Source organism: Alosa alosa, chromosome 2 (genome assembly GCF_017589495.1).
Source record: "Alosa alosa isolate M-15738 ecotype Scorff River chromosome 2, AALO_Geno_1.1, whole genome shotgun sequence".
Taxonomy (NCBI): Eukaryota; Metazoa; Chordata; class Actinopteri; order Clupeiformes; family Clupeidae; genus Alosa; species Alosa alosa.
In genome coordinates, this window is record NC_063190.1 from 15,874,995 (window position 1) to 15,901,049 (window position 26,055).

Consider the following 26,055-nt stretch of genomic DNA (forward strand, 5'->3'; position numbering starts at 1 on the left):
AAGGCCACCTTGTGTTGTTGAGAAAGAAAAGCCTACAGCGGTAGCTTTTGGTTAGGTGGATATACTGCAGTTCTCGGCGAATTTAGTGAGATCATTTTCTCATAACGATGAGGGCGGGGTGTGGGAGCATCACAGATCTCAATGCATTGGATGGTTGCTGAAGCTGCGAGGAAGAGGAAAGATGTAGGACCATAGTGAATGATTTGGGACTGGAAGACTTTGATTCGCGCTGGAAATTAATTACACGGTAAGCATCTGTTGTTTCGTTTCTTATTTAGTGTTGTTGAAACCGGGCACTAAATAGCCTAGGCTTACGTTAGGCTACTGCTTCTCTTCTTCAGGGTGGCCTAACTGTAGCGGTTTTAAGCTTCTAGCTAGCCAAGCAATGCCGCTATGGTCGAGTGTGGTCTATAGGAGATACCATGTTCAGATAACATTTTGGCCTGGTAATATAAATCAAAGCTGTAGGGCTACGGAAAGCTGTTGCTGGTAGGCTAAGCCCAATACCCATCGTAACAATTCGGTTGGTTTACTCATCGCAGGCATCTGTGAAGATGACGTTTTTTTTCTTGTGGCTGCTCGGTTGTGTTATCGCTTTAGGCCACATAAACATGAAGGCTAGGCTACTCAATCGGTGGATTTAGACAACAGCATCTGTCTGTCTACTGCAGGTAGCCTATTATTATGGGTCGCATGAAAATGGAGCTATAGGCTACACTACTTGTGGACAAATCCTGGTCAACCGTTTAGGCTATTAGGCTAAGGCGATGTTAAACCAGATGTGTGTTGAACAGTGTGTGAAGCCAATGGCGGTAGTATTATTTAATTTAAAGGCCTATGCTGCAGAGAATATGCTATTCGTCGGTAAAGCATTTTGGCAACTTGTGCATGTTCACAGTTCACCCAATTTCTCTTCTTTTGTTTTTGTGGGCTGAATTTGCCTATTGCTTTTTTCCCTTGACCTCTATTCGTGAGCTTCTCACTGAATTGTCTGAATCATCTCTGATCTATTGTAGATTTGCCGATCATAAGGCAGCGGATGATGCGCTATTGCGTAGGCCTAGTAGACTAATATGCGCCGACTGATATTTCCGGTCAACACATCATGTGTTCTATAATAGGCTATTTCTTCGGCGCTCTCGGCCACTGATTCTCTAATCTAAGACAGGGCAAACATGAAATAGGGGTAAATTGCAAGTTTGTGTAGTCTTACAATGATGAAAGCAGATATGTTGTATATTATGCATAACAGAGCACTTTTAGATGCATAGGCTACTACCAACAATTATTGTTTTAGCCTACATCAATGTGTAGGCCTAGGCTACTGTATGGCCTACAATTAGACCAACTGTAAGCTGCTCATCTAGACCCAGAACATTTCTGAGAGTAAGCCTAATAAACAGGTATGCCTGTATGCCGCCACCACTGTAGGATACACGAGGCCTACGTTATCAGCTGTAACACCCTGCATGCAGTTTTGTATAAAAACATAGATTGTAGGCCACAAAATGCTATGATATGATAAAATGATATGATAAAAATGCTATGATGATGATTTTGCAGAGAGAGCAGGGCTAAGCTCAGAGATGGATGTAATCTGGGTAAGACCCACTAGGCATCATGTTCACCATCCATGGCACCAAGTTTCTTAGGAACATCCGAAAAGAGTCTTATACATTCCTCAAAATAATAAAATGACCAATAGTAGGCCTAGCCTAACAGTATGCCGTGCACAGTTTGCATGCTTTGTTGGAATGAGACAGGGTCATTCCAATTTTTGAAAATAGCATACTACCCTATGCAAAAAACATTTTCACATATGAAGAGTTCAGATGCAAAACTCTAAATGCCACCTCCGTCAAAAATGATGGTGATGATGCTCTCCACACATACATTAATCAAATAATTTTGCTTCAAAAACCTGCTAAATACCACTTTCCTTCTGGTCTGAAATATCAATTTGAAGGCAAAAACCTATAGGAGCCTGATAAAAAATATGAATTTAAAAGAAAAGTGGTCAGATAGATTTAGAGGATTTTGCATCTGAATCAGAAATTGCATTTTCAAAATATCCTTCACTACTAATGGCTTACATGGACCATGCACATGGACAGAAACACTGCACTGTACTGCACTGCACATTAAGGGCATTAATGAACACACAATCTAACATTTAGAGCCTGGCCATTTCATGTACAGCAGACAGGGACCGAAAACAGAATGATTATCATTTCGGTTGGTTTCGGCCTCTTTTCTAAATTGTAACTGGTTAGAACGTTATAGAAGAATGGTTAATAATGTGACTTTAAAAATGACATACAAATTGACAAATTGATTTATGGCAGGTGCAATAGCATAAGCTTTTTTCTGCACAGCAGCCTCAAAGCTTGAATCAAAGTAGGTATCAAGGCTAAGGTAACTGTTTAAAACACTGCCTATTCAGGTGTGGGTGAGATTTGAAAGCAAGGTTATTATATAATTAATTTATAATATTAATTCATTGATAATATTAGATCTTTAAAAAAAATGGCATAGAAAATGTCCTTGTTTTAAGCCCTGTAATAGCCTAACCTATGCATGATGCTACCAACTGCATGACACTAGGCCTAGATATTTTCTTTCTCTGGTATGTTATTTTACACAATGTTTCAGTAATTTATGCTACATGTTTGGAAAAGGCGGTTAGATAGTAATTTTCAAAGAAAGGTTAATTGGAACGATAAATACCATTATTATTAACCGGTTATCTAAAATGGAAAATAGCGTTTTCACTCCAGAACAAGTGAAATTGGTTTTGTTCCCATTTTCGGTTATATTCATCCGACAATTTTGTTCGTTTTCATTTTTGTTCTTTGAACCGTTTCTAATCCCTGACAGAAGAACTGGAAAGGACTGCACTACTAGGTTCTATTGTCCTTACATCACTGTGCAGTGGGATTAGAAATGCTGTTCATGGGGAAGCAAAAAGAAAAAAAAACCTCAGAGTTGTAATCGGATGACTGTGACAGACCAGCACAAACAGTCAGACAGGATAACCCACATGCTGAGCTACCAAACCTGATTAAAGCAGGGGCTATCTTTGGCATGGGCATGCCACTCTAAATGGCTGACATCGACCATCATCCATTGCATAATATATAGCCCAAATATTGTGTCCAAAGGATTATTTCTTGGGTCTAGAGAAGATAGGAAGGAACATCCTAAATTGAACAAACCTGTGATGGCTTCACTGATAAACTTCCATTTATGTATTCATGTAGATGGCTCTATGATTCACACAAAATCCATATCACAGCTAATAAAATTAGTCACTGAGCATGCTAGTTTGTGTGTTTATTTTAACCAAGCTCATTGACTTTGGACAATAGCTCATACATACAGTACATACTCTTTGGATAATGTAGGCTCATATACAGTACATACTCTGGATAATGTAGGCTCATACATACCTACACTTTGGATAATGTAGGCTCATACATTTGTAGGATGTAGGTTTTTTGTACATGTTGGTGTAATACAGTAGGTGTATGACTTCCTAAAGTCTCTGTGAGTGTATGTGTGTGTTTGTGTGCGTGTGTGTGTAGTTGCTGTGAGCAATAATGGCTTATCCCCTCACACATACACTCCCAGCATTGTGTCTACTGGCTCACAGAGTAAGAGTAGCAGGGAGAATGATGTTACTTCACTGGGCACAAAACTGGGTCACGGAGGCAGTGTGCTTCTGAAGCCTTCAGATTACAGTAGCCAAGCTGGGAAAGAGGGGTCATTTCCACACAGGCAGTCTGCAGCCTGTTGTATACTGTAGCACAGGAGCAAAATAACCGTATTCTCTGGATAAGAACGAAAGCATCGGAGCACAACATTTCAGCGAAGTTTTGATGGATTGACAGTAGCCTAGGCTATGAATGTGGCGAGTGCTGTTTATATTAAATCGCATTTATCTACGAACTAGGACATTTAGAACAGTAATGTAGACATGGTGGTAACGAAGTAAGTGGCTACATACCCAATCTCTCGGTGCAGCTATCACAAGAGTTACACAAGTCAGACTACGTGCCTACGTTACATTTACATCCCCTGAGCCTGCGCAGAAAGCCTCGTTGACCAACAGGAAACGGTTGAAATTTGCTTCACCTGCCTCGACATGCGTCACGGATTTTTCTGTCCATATCTTTTACTGTCTATGAAAAACACCCTCACTAACCACTACACCATCATGGCTGTTGCTTAAGAAAAGTCTACACTGTTAATTAAACGCACAGTCAAATAGTAGCCTGCCGCTGACAGCGGTGAAATGGGTGAAATGCACCGAAGGTTTACTTAGCTTTGGTCACATGACATGGGGATTTTGAACAATGTTTCAAAGCAGTGGTCACATGACATGGCTGTTTTAAACCACGTTTCACTTGTGCTTTGAAACCTCGAAACTTATTTGAGACGTCAGTTTCGAAACTCACACCCCTATCTATGAGCCACACTGCCACAAAAGAAGAGGAAGAAGTGTGTTTATCAAGATGAAATATGATAAACTGCCAAATTCATGCTTAGGCAAATGTTAACCCAAGAACCTAAAGCTAGTTTGCTATATAACTGTTGAATGAGGACAGGGTTTGGTAGTCATTTTTTACATTTAATCAATTATGTAATCAAATTAGGCCTACAAAAACCAAGTAACTATAATCTGTCCATATTAGGCCTACATTAGAAAAAATGTGTAATCAGATTATATAGTTGCATTGTTGAAGATTACATAACATAGTTTTATATTATGCAGTTAATATACAGTGTAGTTGGGAAATTAAGAAAGACCCAATTTGGAGTGAATGGAGACAGAATGGAATGTACCGAAGATCACAAAACCCACTCAAAGTCAGATGATAGAAGTGTTTAGGGCAAAATGCCTGCATTTCAGACTTCTTTGTCACAGCAAGAGTTGCAATACACAAATTTGCATAAAACACTGCCATACAGTTTATTTATGAGCCATTATATCCAGGAAATTACTCTCATCCCAAAACTGACTGCTCAATGAATTCTGCTCATGGTTGTTAAGTGAAGTAAGCTCTTGAATGTATTTCAAAAGAGGTTTTGAATGCTGCTTTTAGCATTTGGTTGTTGGGGCCTCCAATGTGTCATACCATGCAGTCCTTAAAAGTGACAAAGCTCTCCCAGTAGCTGCATAGGAATTAAATAGGAAAGAAACTCATTGTGTCCTTTATATCTCATTGCAACTGATTCATTGTTGTATTAAATTAAGCTCAAAATCTGTTGTCAAAGGTAGCATCATTGTTTTGTCACAGCAGAAATATTGAACTTCTGAATGTTGGGACAGTCCATTCAATTCAATTGAACTTCTGTATGAAGCCTTTTAGGCTACTACAATACCAGCACTATCGGCACACATGGCTGACCTTATGTTAGGCCTAATCCCTCTAGTAAGAAATTTGTGAAAGGCACAACATTTTTTTAATAATACAATAAAAATATGTGACTGATTGTATATGGTCCTGTCTTTGGGTAACCTGACAATAGCCAGATGAATGTCGTTCCGCTTAGCTCCGCATAGCTTCACTCACATCCATCTGGGACCTCTTCCATTGAGAGTGATTTCTGCAACCGACTTTATGGTTCAGCCAATCAGGACGCAAGGCGGGAGTTTCATAGATGTGACATAGCGTAGAAGTGACTGTGAGACTGTTATCAGCGTCACGGGTTGGCTTCGATGTGAGTGGTAGAAAATATTTAAAAAGGTAGCAGAGTGGTGGTTGGGAGAATCAGGAGAATTCCCGGTTAGCCGAGAACACTTGAGGCCGGGCTGATTACTGTGAGCTCAAAAAGGGCATGATGTTGCTGTTTGTATAACTTTTCGCTGCAGTAGCCTGGACTCTGTTCCCCGTGGAGACTAACTCGCCTACTTGGCTCATTCTTGCTTTGAGTATTGCCTTGCTTTTTGATAAGCTAGTATTATAATCTTCACAGACTCTTAAAATCAGCACAGTGATGAATGGTGTAGTGGCTAAAGCAGGTGACTTGTTATCCCAGTGTTGTAGGTTCGATTGATGATGTGAGATTGTCCTCTTGCTTCTCGCTACCTGCAGGTGAACTAGTGTGACACGTACATTCAATTGTTTTGACTGATGTCTTGTACCTATTGGTCTATCGATGTAGAGTAACTATATACAGTACATAAATAGGTATGGTCAAACCTATTGTTGTGTCTCAGAGGTCTACTCTTTACCAGAGGTGAAAAGAAGAGATGGGATGCTAATCCTGGCCGAAGGCCAAGAGTGCAATCGACGCTGGGCCACTACAAGTAAACGAGCCAGTTGATGAAATCGTGGATATCCAGAAATTTTTCCAGGCTATATATTTTTTCCAACATAGATATTTAACATAAATAATGACTCATATTGGTCGCCTTAAGTTAACTGTTTTATATACTTGCAATAGGTTTAGGTTTTTGGTTGATGGCAATGACAATGCCAGCATTAATCACCGGCTTAAATTAGAAAAATGTCGACATAGGCCGTGACAGAAAATGTCCAGGGGGTGGGTAAATACACATTGCCACCGTTTCCACCAATGATATGTATCGCTGCATCATCAACAACGCTGAAAACCACGGGTGTTCTAACGCCGGAGCTAGCTAATTCATGGCTATGGCACGATGTTTCTGGAAACAGGTATAACAATGTCGTTGTTTGGTCGCAAGTTGCGTCGTACCATGGCGGTTGAGCAACGTCGTTGATAACTTTTCTAGAAACGACCCCCTGGTCGCCGGGTGAATAAGACAAATTGCTACATATGAACACAGAAAACAGTAACAAGTGGCTCAAACCCATGTTAGCCAATCAGAATCCTGAAAATAGCAACAACAGCAACGAATCACTCCCTCCCTTTCTTTTGAACTGTATTTGCAAATGCAAACAGACGAAAAGGGTTTGCACAAACATAAATGCGACTGCTACTCTGAATGCATCCATAATCACCATAGCCAAATGAAAATGTAAACATAGGCTGCACTTTTGGCACAGGTGCAAGTTCTGGCGCATACTGTGACATCGGCTGCCTAAAACTCAGTTTTTCTCACTTTACATGCAAACAAAGTTTTTCAAAATCTCCACTCTGTCCAAAGTAGAAAGAATTATTTTCAGAGGCTAATTCTCTGTTTGGCGTAAACGGGAAGGCACAAACGAATGGAAATTTATACTGTTTTTCAAAATAACCATGTACGTGTAAACGGAGTCCAGGGGTCTGTACCACTTAAGGGGAGCTTAACTTAACCCAGATGTAACCCAGGGTTACTTTTGTATAAACCGGTGTTACATGGCAACTGGCACCCATGTTAACTGGCTGCTTGAAGACGTTCCGAAAGTGATGACGCTTTGACAGATGTGGTCATTGCAGATTTGTCACTTTCTGATGGAAACTGGAGACTAACAAATACAAATATGCATGACATATTTAAATGTCAAAATTGTCTGTAGTACGCTACATACACTGGACCATGAATATGCCACCAAAAAATAAATACCCAAATAATAACTCCATCGATGGGTATCGAACCTGCTTCCCAAATGAAACCTCCTACATGATAACCATTCATCTACGCATTTCTTGCGCTAATTAACCAGCTGATAAATCATAGGAAATTTACTTGACTTAGTCTATACAATTAGAAGAAGTCAGCTGATGATTTTAGCAAAGTTAACACGGCTGATGGTGTTGTCCTTGCTACAGCAGTTGTCCAAGCCAGTAGGTCTTCAAAGTATCATGGTTAAGTTTTCAAACATCTCACTGACTGCTGGTCAGACTCTCTGTGGCCACCTAGTATCTGTAGCCTTCCTAAATTGAGGGGCGTTGCTGGTCTAAAAATAAATAAATAATAATAAAAAAAATGTGTGATGATGAGAAGGATTGAACCCATGTCGAACAAGTGGAAAAAAAATGTAAAGGCATTAACCTGTTGGCGCCACAGGAGAAGCACCAACTCGTGGAATTGGGAAATAAAGTATCAAAACATCAAACCCATGTTTACATGTCAGCAACATTAACGTTAATAGCCTATAAGCCTAAGAGTTTTGACTCTCCCTGTGCTCAAAGTTTGTGTAAAATATGGACACTATATAGACTTCTCCTGCCCATTGCAATGTGCGTTTCAATGCCCGTGTTTCATGAACTGAATTCTTAAAAGAATAGGCTGGACAAAAGGATACACAATTAGGCAACACATTTTAATTTAATTTATTTGCTGACATTCATGTGGCTCTACAGACACTTCAGGTAGTGCCACAGCCTAACCTTAGTGAAACGCTTGTAAACTTAACCATGATACTTTGAAGGCCTACTAAATGGCTTGGGCAACGGTAGCATGATAACATGGTAGCCAGATAACATGAACAGCTATGTTAACTTGTTACAATTATAATAACGTTAGCTGACTTGTTCTTCAAATACGGAGGATTTGAGTTAATAGAAATGCCTACAGATGCAACACAATTTAGAAGTGGGCATATAGATTACAGTAATAAGGATAATTGAATGTTTAAGTAGCCCCATTGACTGATTTAGTGTATGCCTAATCCTGTGAACATTTCAGATGCAACACCATTGCCAAATGCACATGGCAGCAGGTGAAAATGAAACACAAACACATTATTCAGAATAGTGGTTTATAGTCATAGCTTGCATTAATATTTCTTAATTATGAAAACATGTAGGCCTAGTATGCTTATAGCCTTAACTTTGCCTCTGTTTTACAGCTAACAAGAAAAAGGTGTCTTTGAACACTACTGTAAGGCACCAGAGTGTTTTACAGTAGCAGAGAGGAGCCATACATCGCAAATAATAGTGGAAGGCCGATTATGGAAGGGGTTGAGGGAGGCATTCGGTCGGATTCTGGTGCTGTGGAAATGTGTAGCCTTTATTTGCAGGGTACAGTAATATGACATTCAATTCAACAAGTTTGTTAAAATGGTGATTTTAATTTATTAGGCCTACTGTAGGCAATGTCCGAATTATTTTAGGCTAATCTTGCTCAGATGTTCAGCATACTGTAGGCTAGGCTTATGTCCGATTTATTTTAGGACATACAGTAGGCTATTCTTGCTCAGATGTTCAGCATAACCGATTAGATGGAATACATGAATGCATTGGGCATGGCTATGACGGGTCACATTAGAGATTTTTGCCTAGATCATCTGACAAAGATAACAAATTCCCTCGGCTGACAATCAATATCTTCATAGATACTATATATATATATATATATATATATATATATATATATATATATATATATATATATATAGTCTATATATGGCCCTCTAAAACCCTCGCTTGAGAAGAGAGCCCCTCCGATTTTAGCTCCAATGTCGTATGGATCATCCAGGCGCCGACATTGTCTCAATTGTTAGTGGAGGGGTGGTACTTATAAAAGGGTGTGGTTAACGGAAACCTCGGGTTAACCAAGAACATAACCTGCTCGGAGCAGGTTTGAGATGCAGCGTAAATTGCCATGGCAGCATACCTCGGTCAAAACCTATCCACCTTTCATAGTACGGGTTAATCGGGAAGTTTCGCCACACGTGATCAAGTTACTCTCGAAGTTACCCAGATAAGCCAGTAACCCCGCTTCGTAGTACAGGCCCCTAGTGTGGCTCACTACCACACAAACAAAGTTGCTGCCTTAGCTAGCAACATCCATAAGGGATCTACAAAAGTGGGCTGACCACTATAGCACTAAAAGTCACATCACAAAAGACAAAACACTCACCTCATGGTTATTCATAATCTAAGCATCCATAAATGCCGATATACATTGCACTCAGTGGGCGTGTTCACAACCAGCTGCAATGCCAACATCTCTCACTGGACCTGCACTGATCAGGCAATTAGAAGTAATGGTCTCTAATGAGCTCCAAGCTCATACACATTACAGGGCTTACCACAAGCAACTGCTACTGATCATTTAAACATTCAGGTAACACACATAACTCAAAACTTCAAGACAAAAGGGTGGTATGTTTGACAAAAGGCAGTGTGCACGCCAACACGGAAAGCGATTCCTGAGAGTGAGGTTAGTCAGAAGCCTCAACATAATATGGAGACGGACAGTGCTATTCAGGCCGGATCACTCCAGAGCTGGCCCTGTTCTGGGACAGAGTTGTCTCCTGTGTGTGATGCTGCCCAGAGACACTTACAAGTTGTGTAAGGGTGTCTATAGTTTATATGGGTTCATGTTGCTCTTTTTCTCAAAGGTCTAAATATATCACACTGCATTAAAACTACAAATGAAGCCAATGTGTAACTGATAACTGACAGGCTACAAAGTTGTCTGCTCTGCTCTATCAATTTCTCCGCATGTTCCAGACACACACTACTGTTAAAAGTATTGAGTCACTTTCCTTGTGTTCGAGGGAAAAGCAACATTTTTGGCCATTGAAATAACACCAAATCAATTAGAAATTCAATTTAAACAATGTTAATGTTGTAAATTGCTATTTTACTAGGAAATGGATACTTTTTATGCAATATCAACACTGAATGAGTGTACCGAGGTCCATTATTAGCAACCATCTGTCCTGTGTTCCAATGGCATATTGTGTTTGCAAATCTGACTATAATTTTAAATGGTCAACTGATCATTACAAACAGGTTATTAGAAGCAATACCACTGGCTTTCTTTAGATGAGTTGAGCATCTGGAGCATCAGCTATTATGGGTCAGATTAAAAGGTGCTGGACAAAAAGGGCAATACTGAATGAATGAAAAAAAGTCCGCTACACCAATAGCTCCCAATGAATGATTAATTTAATGCAACGTTTCGGGCGTTTGTCTGATGAAGGGCTAACGCCCGAAACATCGCTAGCGCCCAAAACGTCAGTGGCTGATTGTGTTTCACTAATTCATGGATTGGGATAAATGCAGAGACCAAATTTCCCTCACGGGAACAAAAGAGTATATACTTATACTACTTAATTCAATTACTCTGCATAGAAATTCAGATTTTCTTACAAATCCTTTGTTCTTGTTTGCCAATGTGACCATGAAATAAATATATGTTATTCATAGTGGTACAGTATTTAAAAAGGTCTTTAAAAAAGTAACTTTGAACCTGCAAAATCCCTGCCTCCGGTGCCCTCCCTGTGAGTCATTGCAGCTTGTGTAGGAACCCCTTAACCCCTTGAGATACACAGTGTCACTTATCAACACAGGGCAGCCACTTGACTTTGGCCATTCATTTTGTGCACAAGGGGAGCCAGACAGGGTCTACAGTAGCCAAGTGTGCTTCTTTTTTCTTTCCCTGTTGCCAAAACACTGATGCAGAGAGTGCACAGTGTTGTTCTACATGTCCTCTGTGGATTATGGTTTCACAGAAGATGATCTGAGGTCACAGTGTCTGACAACACAATATTTTCTTTTATATAAAAAGGTTCAACTTTGGCACTGTGTCCTGTACCATCAGTTTGGATTAGTTAGAATTAGGACAGCAGATGCAATTATTCCAGACTAAAAAGCATCCTATGATTGGAAGAAGTTTGAGGGGAGGATATGACATGAACGTGAGGATCTGTAGAGGAATATTGGAGGATAGTATGTGGTGTGTGACCACTTGTGACTGCAGTGAGTCTACATTTGCATTTAATAATTTAGCAGGTGCCCTTTACCCATAGTTACTTATAGTAGCCTACTGTTAAGGTATAGTAATAGGTAATGGTTCCCATGGGTCATGGAATGTCTGGAATATCTTGGAATTTTGGAAAGTCTATACCTAGACATGGAAAGCCAGGGAATTGTATATTTTTTAGGACAAAGTCATGGAATATCAGGGAATTTTACTGTATAAGTTTAAAATTGACTTGCCAAAATACATTAGGACAAATATTTGTCCATGCAGAACTGGTGTATATCTTATTAGCTTTACTGCTTGCTTGAGTAGTTGTGGTTAGCCCAACTTTGTGTATTTAATGCCCATTTATTCATCTCCTGCTCTAAAAAGTAAAATATTCTTGAATGCTACGCAGCTGCTCTGAAAGCTTTGGTCTGTATCATTCATTATATAGTAGGCCATGGAAATTCCTTTTTTGTTTGTCAGGGAAAAGTCATGGAGTGGGAACCCTGTAATGTATGATATTATTACTTGTCCTGTTTTGGATCTAGAACTCATGGCCTGGGTTTTGTAGATGTTACAGCCAGCTGAGCTGCAGGACCACCATTGAATGAATCATGTGTAGCGTGAGAGACCTGTTTTTCCTGTAATGAAATATTAAGAGCTCGGCTGAGTTCAACACATGGAGGGGCTCTTGTTGAGCTTGAGTGCATGTGAATTTTTAGTCAAAGTGCAGACACAGTGTTACCTTAATGGTGTCTGAAGCTATTAGTTTGCAAAGCATATTGCCTTTATTTTATGCTCTACTATGCTTTGTTTTATAATTATATTTTGTTTCACTAGAAGACAAAGTTTTAACTATAATAACAGAGACAGATGATTGTATACAACACAGAGAAAAGGGGAATTTGATTAATCTAGGCATTTTACCATGTACCAGGGTGCCTTGTAAGTGCATAAGGGAAGCACTAATAAGGCTACAAGCATTAGCGTTACAGGATTTAAATGAGAGCGCTTGTTCTCAGTGGTAGCAACTCTCCTGCACATCAGAGCACATCATCTGGCCAGAGCACATCATCTGGCCGTCGCAATTCTGCTACTGTGCAGTACTAGCGGCAAGGTCACACTGGAAAACCAACCCCTTCTGGTCCATTGACATAGTTGTGGTCACCACTGACATACTTTATGTGGTCACAATTGACATAGTTGTGTGGTAATTGATCCATCTCACAATGCTGACAGTTGTGTCTGCCTGGTGGCTGGCTAGCTAGGAGGACTGATGTTGAATAAATAGATCTGCTCTATTGGGGTGAGGATGGCCATGGGCAATTTGCAATTTGGATCAACAATGAGTTAAGGAGATTAATCCATTGTGTTGTGCCTCCTCAGTCCAGTCAACTGTTAATCATAGTCGTGGGGATGTTCCGCTGGATAAAGTAGCAAGAGTGTGTCAGCAATTTGTTTGATAAGAGATCATTCACAGTAGAGGAGATGAATAGCACTTCACCATGACACAAGATGAAGAAAGGACCAAGCAGACAGTATTTGCCCACTAATGTACAAGTCCTCCATGTATTGGTGTTTCAAGGTGACATGCTAAAAGAAAATTTAGGGAAATGTTGATTTATTTATACTGGGGGTGTTGTACCATTGTTTATTATACGGCTCTTCACAATGCAAGTAGAATGCTCCATTGACTTGAATGGGATTTCCGAAAGTTCTAGTGGTCATTATTTCTTGGGAAAGGACCTCTGAAAACAAGAATGACCGCTGTCAATGGCAGCGAGTTTGCGCTTGGAACTTCATTCAAAAAGTGAAAGCAGACGGTTGATCAGCTGTGTTCTAAAGAATGTTTGATTCAAGTTCAGCGTGTGTTGAACTATTTGTTTCTCAGCAAAAAGCCACGACGAAAGCGGTAACAAATAAGTGTAAAGAGACATATCATGGAGTTTATTTTTCGTTTTGGCAAGTAGCCAGTATAATAAAGCGGGATAATGTATAGAACGCCCGGTCATCATGGGAAAATAAGTCCCTTCAGGGGCGAAACAAGATCCCCTCAGCGTCCGGTTTGCCCTGTCGGGACTTATTTTCCCCATAATGACCGGCGTTCTATACATTATCCCTTACATAATTGTGTCACTGTGCATAAATAGTCAGACATTGTGCAGACACTCCCCACGGATAAGAAATAATTCATTTAGGGCTGGGCGATTATGGCTAAGAAACTCTGATCTAGATATGCTGAGGAAAAATGCCAATATACAACATGATATGGTGCAATGAAATCTTATAAAGTGTGTAGATATATTTATACTGCATTAACACATCATGCTATAATACATCTTGATAATTGTGTCCAATTAAAAAACAGATTGTGCTTGCAGCTTTGCAAAACAATACACATGGGCACTTTTTTGAATATGGAAAACTGTGCAAATTTCACACTACGATATGCAAAAACATCACACAACTATGTTGTCAATATTGCAGAATGAAGTATTCTCACAATATAGAAAAATTATCACAGTAAATGATATGCAGTAATAATAAATCTGACTACATACTTCTGAATGAAGTGAATTTCAGCGTCTGAGGAACGTGAACGTTTTCCCCTTCAAGCCAAATCTTTACTGTGGTCCCAGATAAGACCTCAGCTGATTGCAGTGGCAGCCAGCTGTTTAGTCACAGGCGACATGCCAACAGTCTCTCCCTCAGACCTCCTCACACTGTGGAGTCACATGGACTGTAATTACACTGGACTAGCCAAGTGTCAGGTTGTTGTTTGTGAACTTGTCTACATGTGATATGAATGAGGGGGATTGTTCTGTGGATCCCTTTGTTTTAAGAAAGGTTAATGGTGAATGTTCTCATCTCTGTTAAATGAAAAAGAGATGAGGGAGATTAGGAAAGATAGCCTTTGGATTTCACAAAATAGCTACTTGCAGAGACATGTCATTCTTTTCAGAACTGGTTCTCTGTCTTCTCAAAGCTCAATACCCTCCATCTTTTGTCGGCATGACATATGGATCATGTTAATTACTATTTTATATTTCAACCTCACTGTAACCTAAGTAAATAGCAGAGAATTATTGAGGATTTAGTTCAGAATTTAGCTATAAGACTACTACTATGATATGGAAAGTGTAGACCATCATGCCTGAAACATCCCCAAGCTCTAGCACACAATATTGTAAGAACTTGGTTGACATTGTAAGCTTACAGTTTCAGCTTAGAGTCTTAGTTGTGCACGTGGTGTTGCTCTTTGCAATCTGCAATGTTACAGATATAATCATCTCACACGATTGCATCACATAACCTGTGACTCCGCTCTGATTGCAGAGAGATGATTGACTAAAGAGCCTGTGTGTGTGTGCGGGCATGTATGGCAAGCCGAATTAACATTTATTCCGACATCTTGATATCAAGTTACAATACTAGTGACACTAGTTGACTAGTGAACTACATTTTTTGCACTAGTTAACTAGTGAGAGCCAAAATGCTTCTACTAGTTAGCTAGTGAGGGTCAAAATGTGCAGTAGTTAACTAGTGACCACATATTTGGCCTTACTAGTTAACTAGTCAGAGCCATAAATGCTTATTAGTTAACTAGTAAATGTTAACAAGTGAGACATAAAGTGTATACTAGTTAACTAGTTCAAGCCAGAATGTTCACTAGTTAACTAGTTCAAGCCTCCTTTGTCCACACTAGTGAACTAGTGAAGATGTACAAGAATTGTCACTAGTTAACTAGTTGCACAGAATGCTAATGAGGAGGCGGGGTGCACTGCACACTGAGGCTTCCTGTTGGCTTCCCAGTTCAAAATAAAACATACCAACCAATCAAGACACAGGAAATGGCCATTATCCCCACCCACTGCATTTGCATGTTGTGCACCATGTTGGCCTGAGAAACTATAACTAGTTAACTAGTGGCTTCAATGTGCAGCTTACATGTTAACAAGTCAAGGCAAAACGGCTCACTAGTTAACTAGGTTAGGCAAGGCAAGACAGTCATTAGTTCACGAGTGCAGCCCAAAATGCCCACCAGTTAACTAGTAAGGGTAATTTCAACCTTCTCAAGTTCACTAGTGAGGTGCAAGAAGCATAACTAGTTGACTATTAAGGGGCAAAATGTCCACTAGTTAACTAGTGAGGGCAATTTGGACCCTACCTGTTAGCTAGTGTTGTGCAAGAAGAGTCACTTATTAACGAGTAAGGACCAAAGTCTCTACTAACTAGATGTACCGCATAGCGGTACAAAATATGACCGCCGCTCAGTCCTGTACATCCGTTCGAAAATAAATCACACTTCAATTTGTCTCCATATTTTACTCCATCCCCACTCTTGAAACTTTTGTGTATGCTTATTTGGCATGCCTGAGTGTGTGTGTGTGGCTGCACAGAAAGTACCCTACTGGTGCTGAAAAGGTGAATAGATTGTAGAATAGCCAAAGAAGATGTAGAATTGTTATAAAACCTTTAAAATCTCTAAACAATCACAAGTAGGGCAGTTCATCACAGTTCATCCATTGCAACTGGATTGATGAAAGGTCACTTACACCTGTAGGCTACATTGTATTTGGGAAAAGCAAAAGGTATCAGCATAATGTTATTTATTTATTTATTTTTTATGTATTTATAAACAAAACCATCTCTGTCAGTTCCATGCCGTTTTCAACAGCTATCAAAAACAAAGGTCATTTTTGGATGGATGGATTTTTGTGAATGTTTCTTCTTCTACATAAGATTTTAGTCATCTTTAGTTCATGTAATACTTTATTGTCAATGCACAAATTAAGTAACAGTAGTCTGAAAACGTTATTGTTAATGAACAAATTAAGTAACAGTAGCCTAGTCTGAAACGAAATGCTGTTTTACATCTAACCAGTGGTGCAAATAACTGACATGTCCAAATGGGCCTTGATGAAATGCATTCGCTAGACTGTTCATACACATTTTAGCAGACCCAAAGTTGAAGAGCTTTTGTCCGTTATTGTTAGTGCAAATATAGGCTGATTCATGTTCCCTTGCATTGTTTAACTGAGGTCCATGGCTAGTCTGGCTTTCATCAGACCAAGCTCAATCTTTTAAGAAATCAAAAATAAATAGCTGGCAGATCAGGCTGGGTTCACCCAGCCTAGTCCATAGGCACCGATATTGTTTAATTTTCGATTGAGATATACACGCTCTGGCTATTCTAAATGCAAAAATGCATCAGGGAGTTATGACAAAGCGGTAACTAACAAACTAGATCCTAATAGAAAGTTGTTAGCTTCCTAAGCTACAGGTAGGATTAGGGGTAGGCCTAATGACAACATAAATTGTCAATAGGCTATGCTGGCGACACAAATAAAATCTCCTTTGGAAACCAATGGCTTCGCCTTACAGTATCAGCGGACTTAAACTGTCATATGTTGGCGAAAAGTTGTAATAACATTCACGCCCAGCTCCATGAGTCAAGGAAAGCTTGAATGAAGTAGCCACTTCTAAATGGGACCCACTACACAGTAGCTTAAGGTGTTTTGCTAAAGCAGCCATAATGAAATGAAGGTGTCATTGTTTGGATACTTCACACACGCGTGCTTTTAATTTCACAGACTACAACTACCAAGCTGTAATCAAAGCACATCGATTCCCCCTCTCACACCCTGCACGCGCCAAAACAAAATAAACAGGCGTCTCAGTCTCACGCATGTATAGGCAAAACTGTATCAGACCCGGTGTAGCGTTGGTAAATCTTCCATTGCACAGAATGATTTTGTAGCGCGTGCAATAAATGACAGTCGAAAGATACAAACAGTGCTGCTATACATTTGCTTATATAACCGCATTTATAGTTTTCTACAAATGCAATAAATCAAATGCCTCCATCACTCAACCAACGCATAACGGTAACATTACCTAGGTCCTTATTGATATTACAAGATTAGCATTACCTGCAGTAAAAACCAAGCATGTCCGATAAACATCCTGAGATTTATTTAGGCTTCAAGAAGAAATGGGAATTACACTTCATGTGAACATCGTCCTATCCTTATTAGATGTTCGCTGCGGTAAAATACAGTCCTTGTATGGGCGTCCATTGTTTTCCAACCCACTTTTAACTTCCAACAAAATTACGTCTCACTGCAGCGATCGCGCCATCTAGTGGACAAGCGATAAGCGACCAATACTGAAAATGCAGCCATGATGATGATGATGAATATTTATTTTGGCTTTCTTTTAATCCTACTGATTTTCATTTTTTACCGGGGGCAAATCACAAATGAGTGATTATGAGCCAGGTTGATGTGGGCCCTTGAGACCAACATACCATAAAAGATTCTGAGAGAACTGTGTCTGCCCTACCCTCCTTTTCGGGTCCAGTCCAGCGGGGGCTGCAGATGAAAACGAAAAATGAGCGGTTCCATGCTATCCATGTGGGGTACATGCCCACCAAGTTTTGTGTACCCGGTCTTTCAGTGTCCCGGGAATCCTTGTTGGGTATGCGTCACTAAATGTACACATAAATTATTTTATTGTAAGGCCCCATGAACGAAAGTACACAAAACGTGGCATGCATTCAGAGGGTGTCATAATGATCCTACACTTTTAATTTCGTGCAGTTTTGACCTTGTCAGCCAGAGATATTGAGATGAAAACACCTAATTTTTGCTTTTTAATTTTAACTAGGTGGCGCTATACATGAAATAAGTGGTAATGGGATGGGTTGACATGCCCCTTAAGACCAACATACAAAAAGGTGGACCCCTAGGCCCTACGGTTCTCGAGATATTCACAGAAAACTGTCTCCGGCCACCTACAGGCCAGTTGGTGTATAGTAATATAAATTAATTTATTGTGTGGCCCCCATGAACAAAATTCCGCGAAACTTGGCGTGCATTCAGAAGGTGTCAAAATGATCCTACACTTCCAATTTCGTGCAGTTTTGACTATGTTAGGTCACAGATACCTACAATTACAACACCTCATTTTACTTTTTGTGTTTAACTAGGTGGCGCTATACATGAAATTAGTGGTTATGGAATGGGTTGACATGGCCCCTAGAGATCAACATACAAAAAAGGTGGTCCTCCTAAACCTTACGGTTCTCGAGATATTCACAGAAAACTGTGTCTGCCCTACCCTCCTTTCGGGGTGCAGTCCAACGTGGGGCTACAGATCAAAACGAAAACGATGGTTCCATTACTATCCATATGGGGTTACATGCCCGCAAGTTTTGTCTACCCGGTCTTTCAGTGTCCAGGAATCGTGTGAGAAATTTGGACATGCGAAAAGAAAAAAAAAAAAAAAAAAAAAATCTGACTAAACATATATGACCGCCCGCTTCGCTGCCTTGGCGGTCATAATTAACTTGTGAAGGTGTTTTGGACCTTACTAGTTAGTACACTAATTGATGACCCGGGCACACTAGTTAACTAGTAAGGCGCTAACATTTTCACTAGTTAATGCACGACAGCTAAACATTTCACTAATTAACTAGTGCACATGTAACGCTCACTAGTTGCTCTTTTTGGACCTTACTAGTTCAATAAGTAGCTAGTTAACTAGTACCCAATTTTGCATTTACTGGTTAACTAGTAAACACATTTGGCCTCACTATTTAACTAGTAAGGCAAAATACATTCTTACTAGTTAACTAGTGAGCATATTAGCTTTTACTAGTTAGCTAATGAGCATTTTCAGACTTCAGACAGAAGGCCAAAAGGCTTTAGCTAATTAATTTAAAAAAGAGTGACTCCAATTAGTAAACTAGTGAAATGAAAAAAAAAAAAATTCAAAAGGCTTGAATGTATGCGCCACTAGTTCACTAAGTCGACTAGATGACTGTACAATACTGTACTTGCATGCAAATGAAGCAGGTGGGGCAAAATAATATGAATTAATATTAAATAGTATAGCAAAATAGTATGAATAAATACTCAAAAGGCTTGTATGTGTACAGTATGTGCCACTAGTGCACAATGGTTCACTTGCATACAAATGAAGCAGTCAAAGCAAGGGTGAATAAATACGGTTCAGATGAAGAAATACTCAAATAGTTAACTAGATTTGGTACTTACTTGTTAACAATTGACTCTTATTGCACCTCACTAAATTTTGAGTTCTTGCTGGGGAGCCAAAAGGAAACTTCAGCATACTTCTCCCCACCTCCTCATTATCATTCTTTGTTAAGTTTGGCTTGAAATAGTTTAATAATAAACATTTTGTAGCCTCACTAGTTAACTAGTAAAGGTAAAAGACTCCAACTAGTTAACTTGCTGGCATTTGGCATTCACTAGTCAACTAGTAACAATTGTTGTGCCTCACTAGTTAACTAGCAAGGCACAAAAAGTGTTTAACTAGTGTGCATTTCTGTCTTCACTAGTTAACTAGTGAACATTTTGTGCCTCACTAGTTACCTAAGAAGGTCAGAAACAACTTTAACTGTGTGTGAAGCAGCAGGATGTCTCTGGCTGATGGTCAGTTGACTTAAATGGGCAGAAATGACACTGGACAAGAACTCCATATTCCTCTCTACCCCACAGCCCATAGTCTTTGTTGGCTGGCAAGAAGCACAGCAGCATATGTATGTGCAGTGTGTGTGTGTGTGCGGGCATGCAGGAGATTGCTGCAGTACACCGTTGCCAAGGCGACGCCTGGTCATGTTGGCAGTCCCTCCCCCAGGGCCCCATCCCACCTGCAGCTCGGCAGGCTGTTGGAAAGACTGTTCGCACACATGCTCTCGCTCTTCTCTGCGCTAACTCACGTCAGTGTAGCTTAGGTGATCTCTCATTTTAGATCAGTAACACAGAGCACCTTCATCCTTTTATTCTAGCCCGTCTCTAACTCACCTCAGTCTAAACCATCTATTTCCAGATCTGATGTAAGTAGAGTGTAAAGGTACATGTATACGCATGTATACGTACCAAACCATTTACTGTACGTACAGGACGTTACTGTAATCAATACAGATGTGTGCCGAATGTACGGAGAAATCCGTTGAGTTTTCACATAGATTTCTCGAGGTCACAGAGTACTGTTTGTAAAAAAAAAAAAATCGGTTTTACCAAGCTCAAGTGGCTACAGCCAGCAGTTTCATAGTCAAAGCAATACTTGGTGAAGTTTCATAAATCCCCTTTAAGAGCATCTTTGTGTTTACGGACATCCTCAGAGAAGCACACACCAAAATAACTTGTATTGATTTCACATCAAGCTGAAGACAGCTCCTACTTAGTGAGTAAAATCCTATGCCTGATCTTGGGTCTTACTGTTTTTTTCATTGTTCTTAAGATTGATGATATCAGCACAATGTCTGCACTCTCTTGGCTGGTCTGGGTCTGATTCAGTCAAAGCCCATTAGCAATGATATGTGTGTGGCGAGGCAACTGCTGGGGTCGAAGGTCCAGCTAACAGACACAACGTCGCTGCCGATCACAGAGGACACTCACTCTGATGACTGGTGGTGTGCTAATCCCACATTGCGGCTGACTTCCTGAATAGATCCCGGCGCTGCACTGTATCAGACCTGGGCCAGGTCTATTCCAGCGGATCCATTTTTTGAGCTGCTGTCTGCAGAACTACATGGGTAGCTTATAGTGTACTGGTGAAAAGTTTGAAAGTTCTGTGTAGGGGGTGCTGTGGCACAACTGGCTACAGCGCCCGTACCATATACGGGTCCAAGAGCCCACGGGGCCTCAGGTTCAAGTCTGACCTGGGTCATTTCCCGATCCCACCGTGTCTCTCTCTCTCCCATTCATTTCCTGTCAGTCTCTCACTGTCCTATCAAAAATAAAAACAATGCAAAAATAAAAAATAAAAAAAAAATAAAAAATAAAAGGTGAAAGTGCTGTGCAGTCAAAATTCTAAAAACTTTTTTCTTTTTTTTTCTTCCATGTCATAGGTCTACTGTCCCCAAGGAATATGAAGAAGAGGAAAAATTGGAAACTTAATTCTTTGAAGCAGTGGAAGTGGATTAAATGAACGTGTCTGAGGAGGAATTGTAGCAACTCATTGTCATGGCGAAGAAGGCCCGTACTAAGGGCGAAAAGCCCGAAGCACTAATCTCTGCCCTACAGGCTGCCAATGAAGACCTCAGGTCGAAACTGACGGACATTCAAATCGAATTGCATCAGGAAAAATGCAAGGTAGGCCTTTCATGCCTTGAATTACACATAAAATGTAGACATGTTTGTTGTATTTAGTGTATGTACTTATAACAGAGAGGTTTGAAGTGACAGTGATCATGAATAGACCTGGAGCAATAACTCAGACACCTTTTCAGTAAAATTAATTTGGACTTTATCTGCCTGGGAAGGTACTCTGTTTTTGGCATCCAATCTGGCGTTGGTTATCCCAATAACACATAACAGAACATAAACTACTTATAAATACAAAAATCATTCGTTTTTATAAAATGTTTCAAATACTCTCAGTAGACAGAGGTGGACAACTCTAACCCTAAATCTGTCTGGCTGAAAAGTTCTAGTGCTAGTTAGAATCAGCTGGTGTAGTGAATGGTTGGAACAAGTGGTAGGAGTTTTCCACCTCAGATTGTAGAGCCATAGTAACTCTCTAGTCTCCAGTCTTGTGTGACCATACTGATAGCGTCTTGCGTAACTGTTGCACGTCGTCTGTGCCTTTCTCCCACCACAGGTGACTAAGCTGGAACGTGAGAAGGTGCAGGAGGCCAAGCGCATCCGCGAGCAGGAGCAGCACCGGCACACAGTGGCACTGACTGAGCAGCGGGCCAAGTGGCACGAAGAGAAGATGAAGGAGCTGCAGGCGCTGCGGGAGAGCCTGGTGCGCCAGCACGAGCAGGAGCTGCTGCGCCACGGCAAGATCAAGGATGGTGAGATCCAGCGGCTCAAGACGGCCATGAGCGCACTGCGCGACGGCAGCGGCGAGAAGGTGCGCACAGCCCTCACGCTGGAGGCCAAGGAGGAGGCGCGGCGCTTCTTTGACCAGGAGCGCGTCAAGCTCCTGCAGGAGATCGCCGAGCTCAAGTCCTCCAAGAAGCAGACGGACGAGGCGCTCAGCACCATCATCCAGGCGGACAAGATGAAGGCGGGAGACCTGCGCTCAGAGCACCAGATGCACCAGGAGCAGATCACCAAGATCAAGTGGGACTGCGAGAGAGACATACGCAGGCTGGTACGACAGCCCTTAACAGTGCTTCTGCCCTTTGACCCCACTGCAGCCAGGCACCTCCACAGCAGTGATCCTTTAGATGTCCCAACCCCAAGTGTGGTTTATGGACACAACTTACATATCGGCTGGTCATTGGATGTTAGGACACTTTGGCATGTCAGATAGAGAGATAGATACTTTATTGATCCCCAAAGGGAGATGTGAGAGTCTACACTTTTTTGGTCCAGCATCTATTACTCTCTGTCATGTGGCTGACATAAGCCGGCTTTGACATCAGTGCTGTGTCTATTAGACTCCCTCCCTTAAAGTAAAACTCTCCAAAATGCAACCAAAATGCAGGGTCTTTTTCTGAATATACCTGAGTCAAACTTTCGTTTAAAAGCATAATTACGAAGTAAGCGCCGCTTTTAAGATTGACCACATTTTCGGGTTTTAGGGTCAAATGGCCTTTTGAATGGGAGTGCTAGGGGCACTACTATGATCGCATCAAAATCGCTATTTTTGAAACACTAAGAAGGCTTGTGCTGTCAAGGTATGCACAGTCATTGTTACCCAAGGGCCGTATCCTTAATAAATTAGACTTAGTGAATAGCGATTGTCTGCCTGACCCTGAGCTGACAGAATTGGTAGACCAATTGGTAGACGACGTTAGCAAGTGGCCAGACATATTGGCTATCTGGTTGACAAGCCCAGATATGCAAAAAAAAAGTAGTACAAGTAGTACATTTTTCTTGACGTTTCCTTGAGGTTTCAGTCAATTCACACACACACTATTCAATGGGAAGGAAAGCTTTCCCCGACAGTTGGTATGAGTTGTTCGTATTAGCAGTTTTCAAACTCTTGAATAGCACTCTGACAAAAGTAACTCTAGCAGTGCTCTTTTTTAGTTTATTTAGAACCTGGAACACTATTGTTGATGCGGCTCCCATTGGCAGCCTTTTTGTGTCAGTGGAACGGAATCCTCACCATTTACCGCATAATGTACAAACATATATTATTATCCATCTTTCCCCAACAAACAAATGCCGTTTGCCGTTGAAAAGCTTAATTTAATGAAAAGGGATTTGGTGTGACACCGCACAGCAAAAGTAGCCACATAATATTTAGCCTCATAATGGTGGAGACATTTTTTTCCAAGACACTTACATTACAGTGAATGGGCTCTGTGCACTAGCTTTAGCGCGGCAACAATTGTGTTTAAATGTAGTAAGCCTAATAACTGCTTCAGCCTCTGGCAAGCTCAGAAGTGGGCAGCAAGCGACTGGTATCTTGAGAGCAACTTGTTGGAGACCCATAGTGTACAATGACTTTTCATTGGCTACTATTAAACCAACCAACAATATAAAATATTTATTTTAATATAAAATATTAAAAAGTGCTCTTTTATTTCATTGAGTTAAATCGAAACAATGTATTCTAGTGCTTGTGGACTGATAGCCCTACTGATAGCCAATTATTACCCCGGCTTGTATTTGGGGGCCGGCCTTTATTTGTCCGAATCGACCACGACCCTGGCTATTATCCGAGGCCCGGCTATAAATAGAATCCCGGCCATAATTTGAGGTTTTACGGTAACAACGATTTTCTGCTGCAAAAACCTACCATTCCATTTCATTGCATGAGACATTTAGTTCAGCTGTTACTCAAGCATCAACACATAGCTTCTTATATTACTTAACCACTTCGTCACTTTTAAATCCAGTACCTCAGCAATCAACTTTTAGATTTCATCAGTGTTTTTAAATCGTAAATGGAATGGATGATGAATGCATTTTAATCCGATTGTCCAAATATGGATGTTGCTCTTGGTTTAGGTGGATGAGATCAAAGCAAAGGACCGCACCGTCTTCGCCCTGGAGAAGGAACTGGAGACAGCCACAGGCTTCCTACAGAAGCTGCAGCTACAGAAGGATGCCCTGGACGAGCAGCTCTTTCTGGTGAAGGAGGCTGAGTGCAACCTGGGCAGCCCCAAAAGGGAGATCCCTGGCCGGGCAGGCGACGGAGCCGAGTACTGCGGGAGCCCCGTGAGTCTCTACGCCTATACGAGCTAGACATCATCTGGGAAGCAGCCTTAGCTTCACTCGTAGCTGTTTTGTGTTGTTACAGGATGTGCAAAGCCACAAATTGATGTAATGCTTATGAAGGTTTTGTTCCACATTCCCACAAGTCAGGATGCTACTATGAGCTGAGTGTAGTCTGAGGATCATGCCTCATCTGATGTATCCACTCCCTTTCTGCTATATTTTAGCCATTCTAAGCCCCAAAGGTTTTTTTTTCCCTTTTTCAAACTGTCTAGTACTGCATATGAAACATGGCTTTGTATAAGATCAAATGTGATTATGCAGTGTTTCAGACATACAAATGTAAGGAGGTTTCTTTTTTGTTCAGTGCTTCAGTCCAATTGTCTAATTTTGCCACTAAATTCAATTATTAGCCTCCGTCACTGACACTGACATTTTCATTTAAAAGATATATAAACGCTGTCATATGTGATAAAGAAAAATAAATCTTACCTTTTTGCTGGGAGATGGGAAGATGTGCTTGGGATTTGCTTCAGAGCTTGTGGCTGGTGCATAACAAATCAGTGAAACTTAGTGGCTTGTGGGATGTGTCTTCATGCTGCTGCAATAATCCAAAATTATTTCATGAGTTAAGTTCATTTGTGACGGATATCTGCACATGATTTCTATTTACCAGTTATCAGAAAAAAAGGGTTTTAAAACATTACACAACATTTGTGTTATCAGAATTCCTTCCTCAAGAGATAACAGTGTTATGCTGCCATCTAAGAAGAAGGAAGGGACTTTTTCCTGTGTCTGAGTCCCATGACCATGAAAATTTCAACCAGACCTTTTGACCTACACATGTAAAAATGTGTATGATATGGTATTATGTATGGTGTATTGCTAAATCCACCACTATTTTTTCAATTGCTATGTATATGAGAAGCATAAGTGTGTGTGTGTGTGTGTGTATGTGACGCGTATCAAGCTTTTTAAAAGTGTGTGTGTGTGAGGGGGGCGTTTTGAAATAGGAAAGTAAGGGGGGGGGGTAGAATCGTGTTTCAGCAAAAGTTGGGTTGTTATAACACCCCTAACCTGCCTGCCTGTGTTTTGTATGTAGGACATGAGAAGGAATCAAAGGCGTGTGGCTGAGCTGAACTCGACCATCCGGAAGCTGGAGGATCGCAACACACTGCTGGTCGAGGAGAGGAATGAGCTGGTAGGAACTTTGGTGGGAGATGTACTGGTCGTACTGGCCAAGACTGCGCTGGTCCACTTAAGTTAATCGTTATGCACAGATTATTTTTGCTC

The 26,055-nt window shown here is 40.7% G+C and overlaps 1 protein-coding gene across 1 annotated transcript in view; it reads left to right on the forward strand.

Annotated features, from left to right (window-relative positions):
• The window catches only part of jakmip2 (janus kinase and microtubule interacting protein 2), a 45,571-nt gene continuing 19,516 nt past the window's right edge, over positions 1 to 26,055 (forward strand). The window contains exons 1-5 of the mRNA XM_048236633.1: positions 1 to 247; positions 21,495 to 21,738; positions 22,247 to 22,744; positions 24,556 to 24,765; positions 25,865 to 25,963. Of these exons, the coding sequence (XP_048092590.1) occupies positions 21,610 to 21,738; positions 22,247 to 22,744; positions 24,556 to 24,765; positions 25,865 to 25,963 (936 nt within the window). The 5' untranslated portion in view covers positions 1 to 247; positions 21,495 to 21,609. The remainder of the gene's footprint in view (positions 248 to 21,494; positions 21,739 to 22,246; positions 22,745 to 24,555; positions 24,766 to 25,864; positions 25,964 to 26,055) is intronic.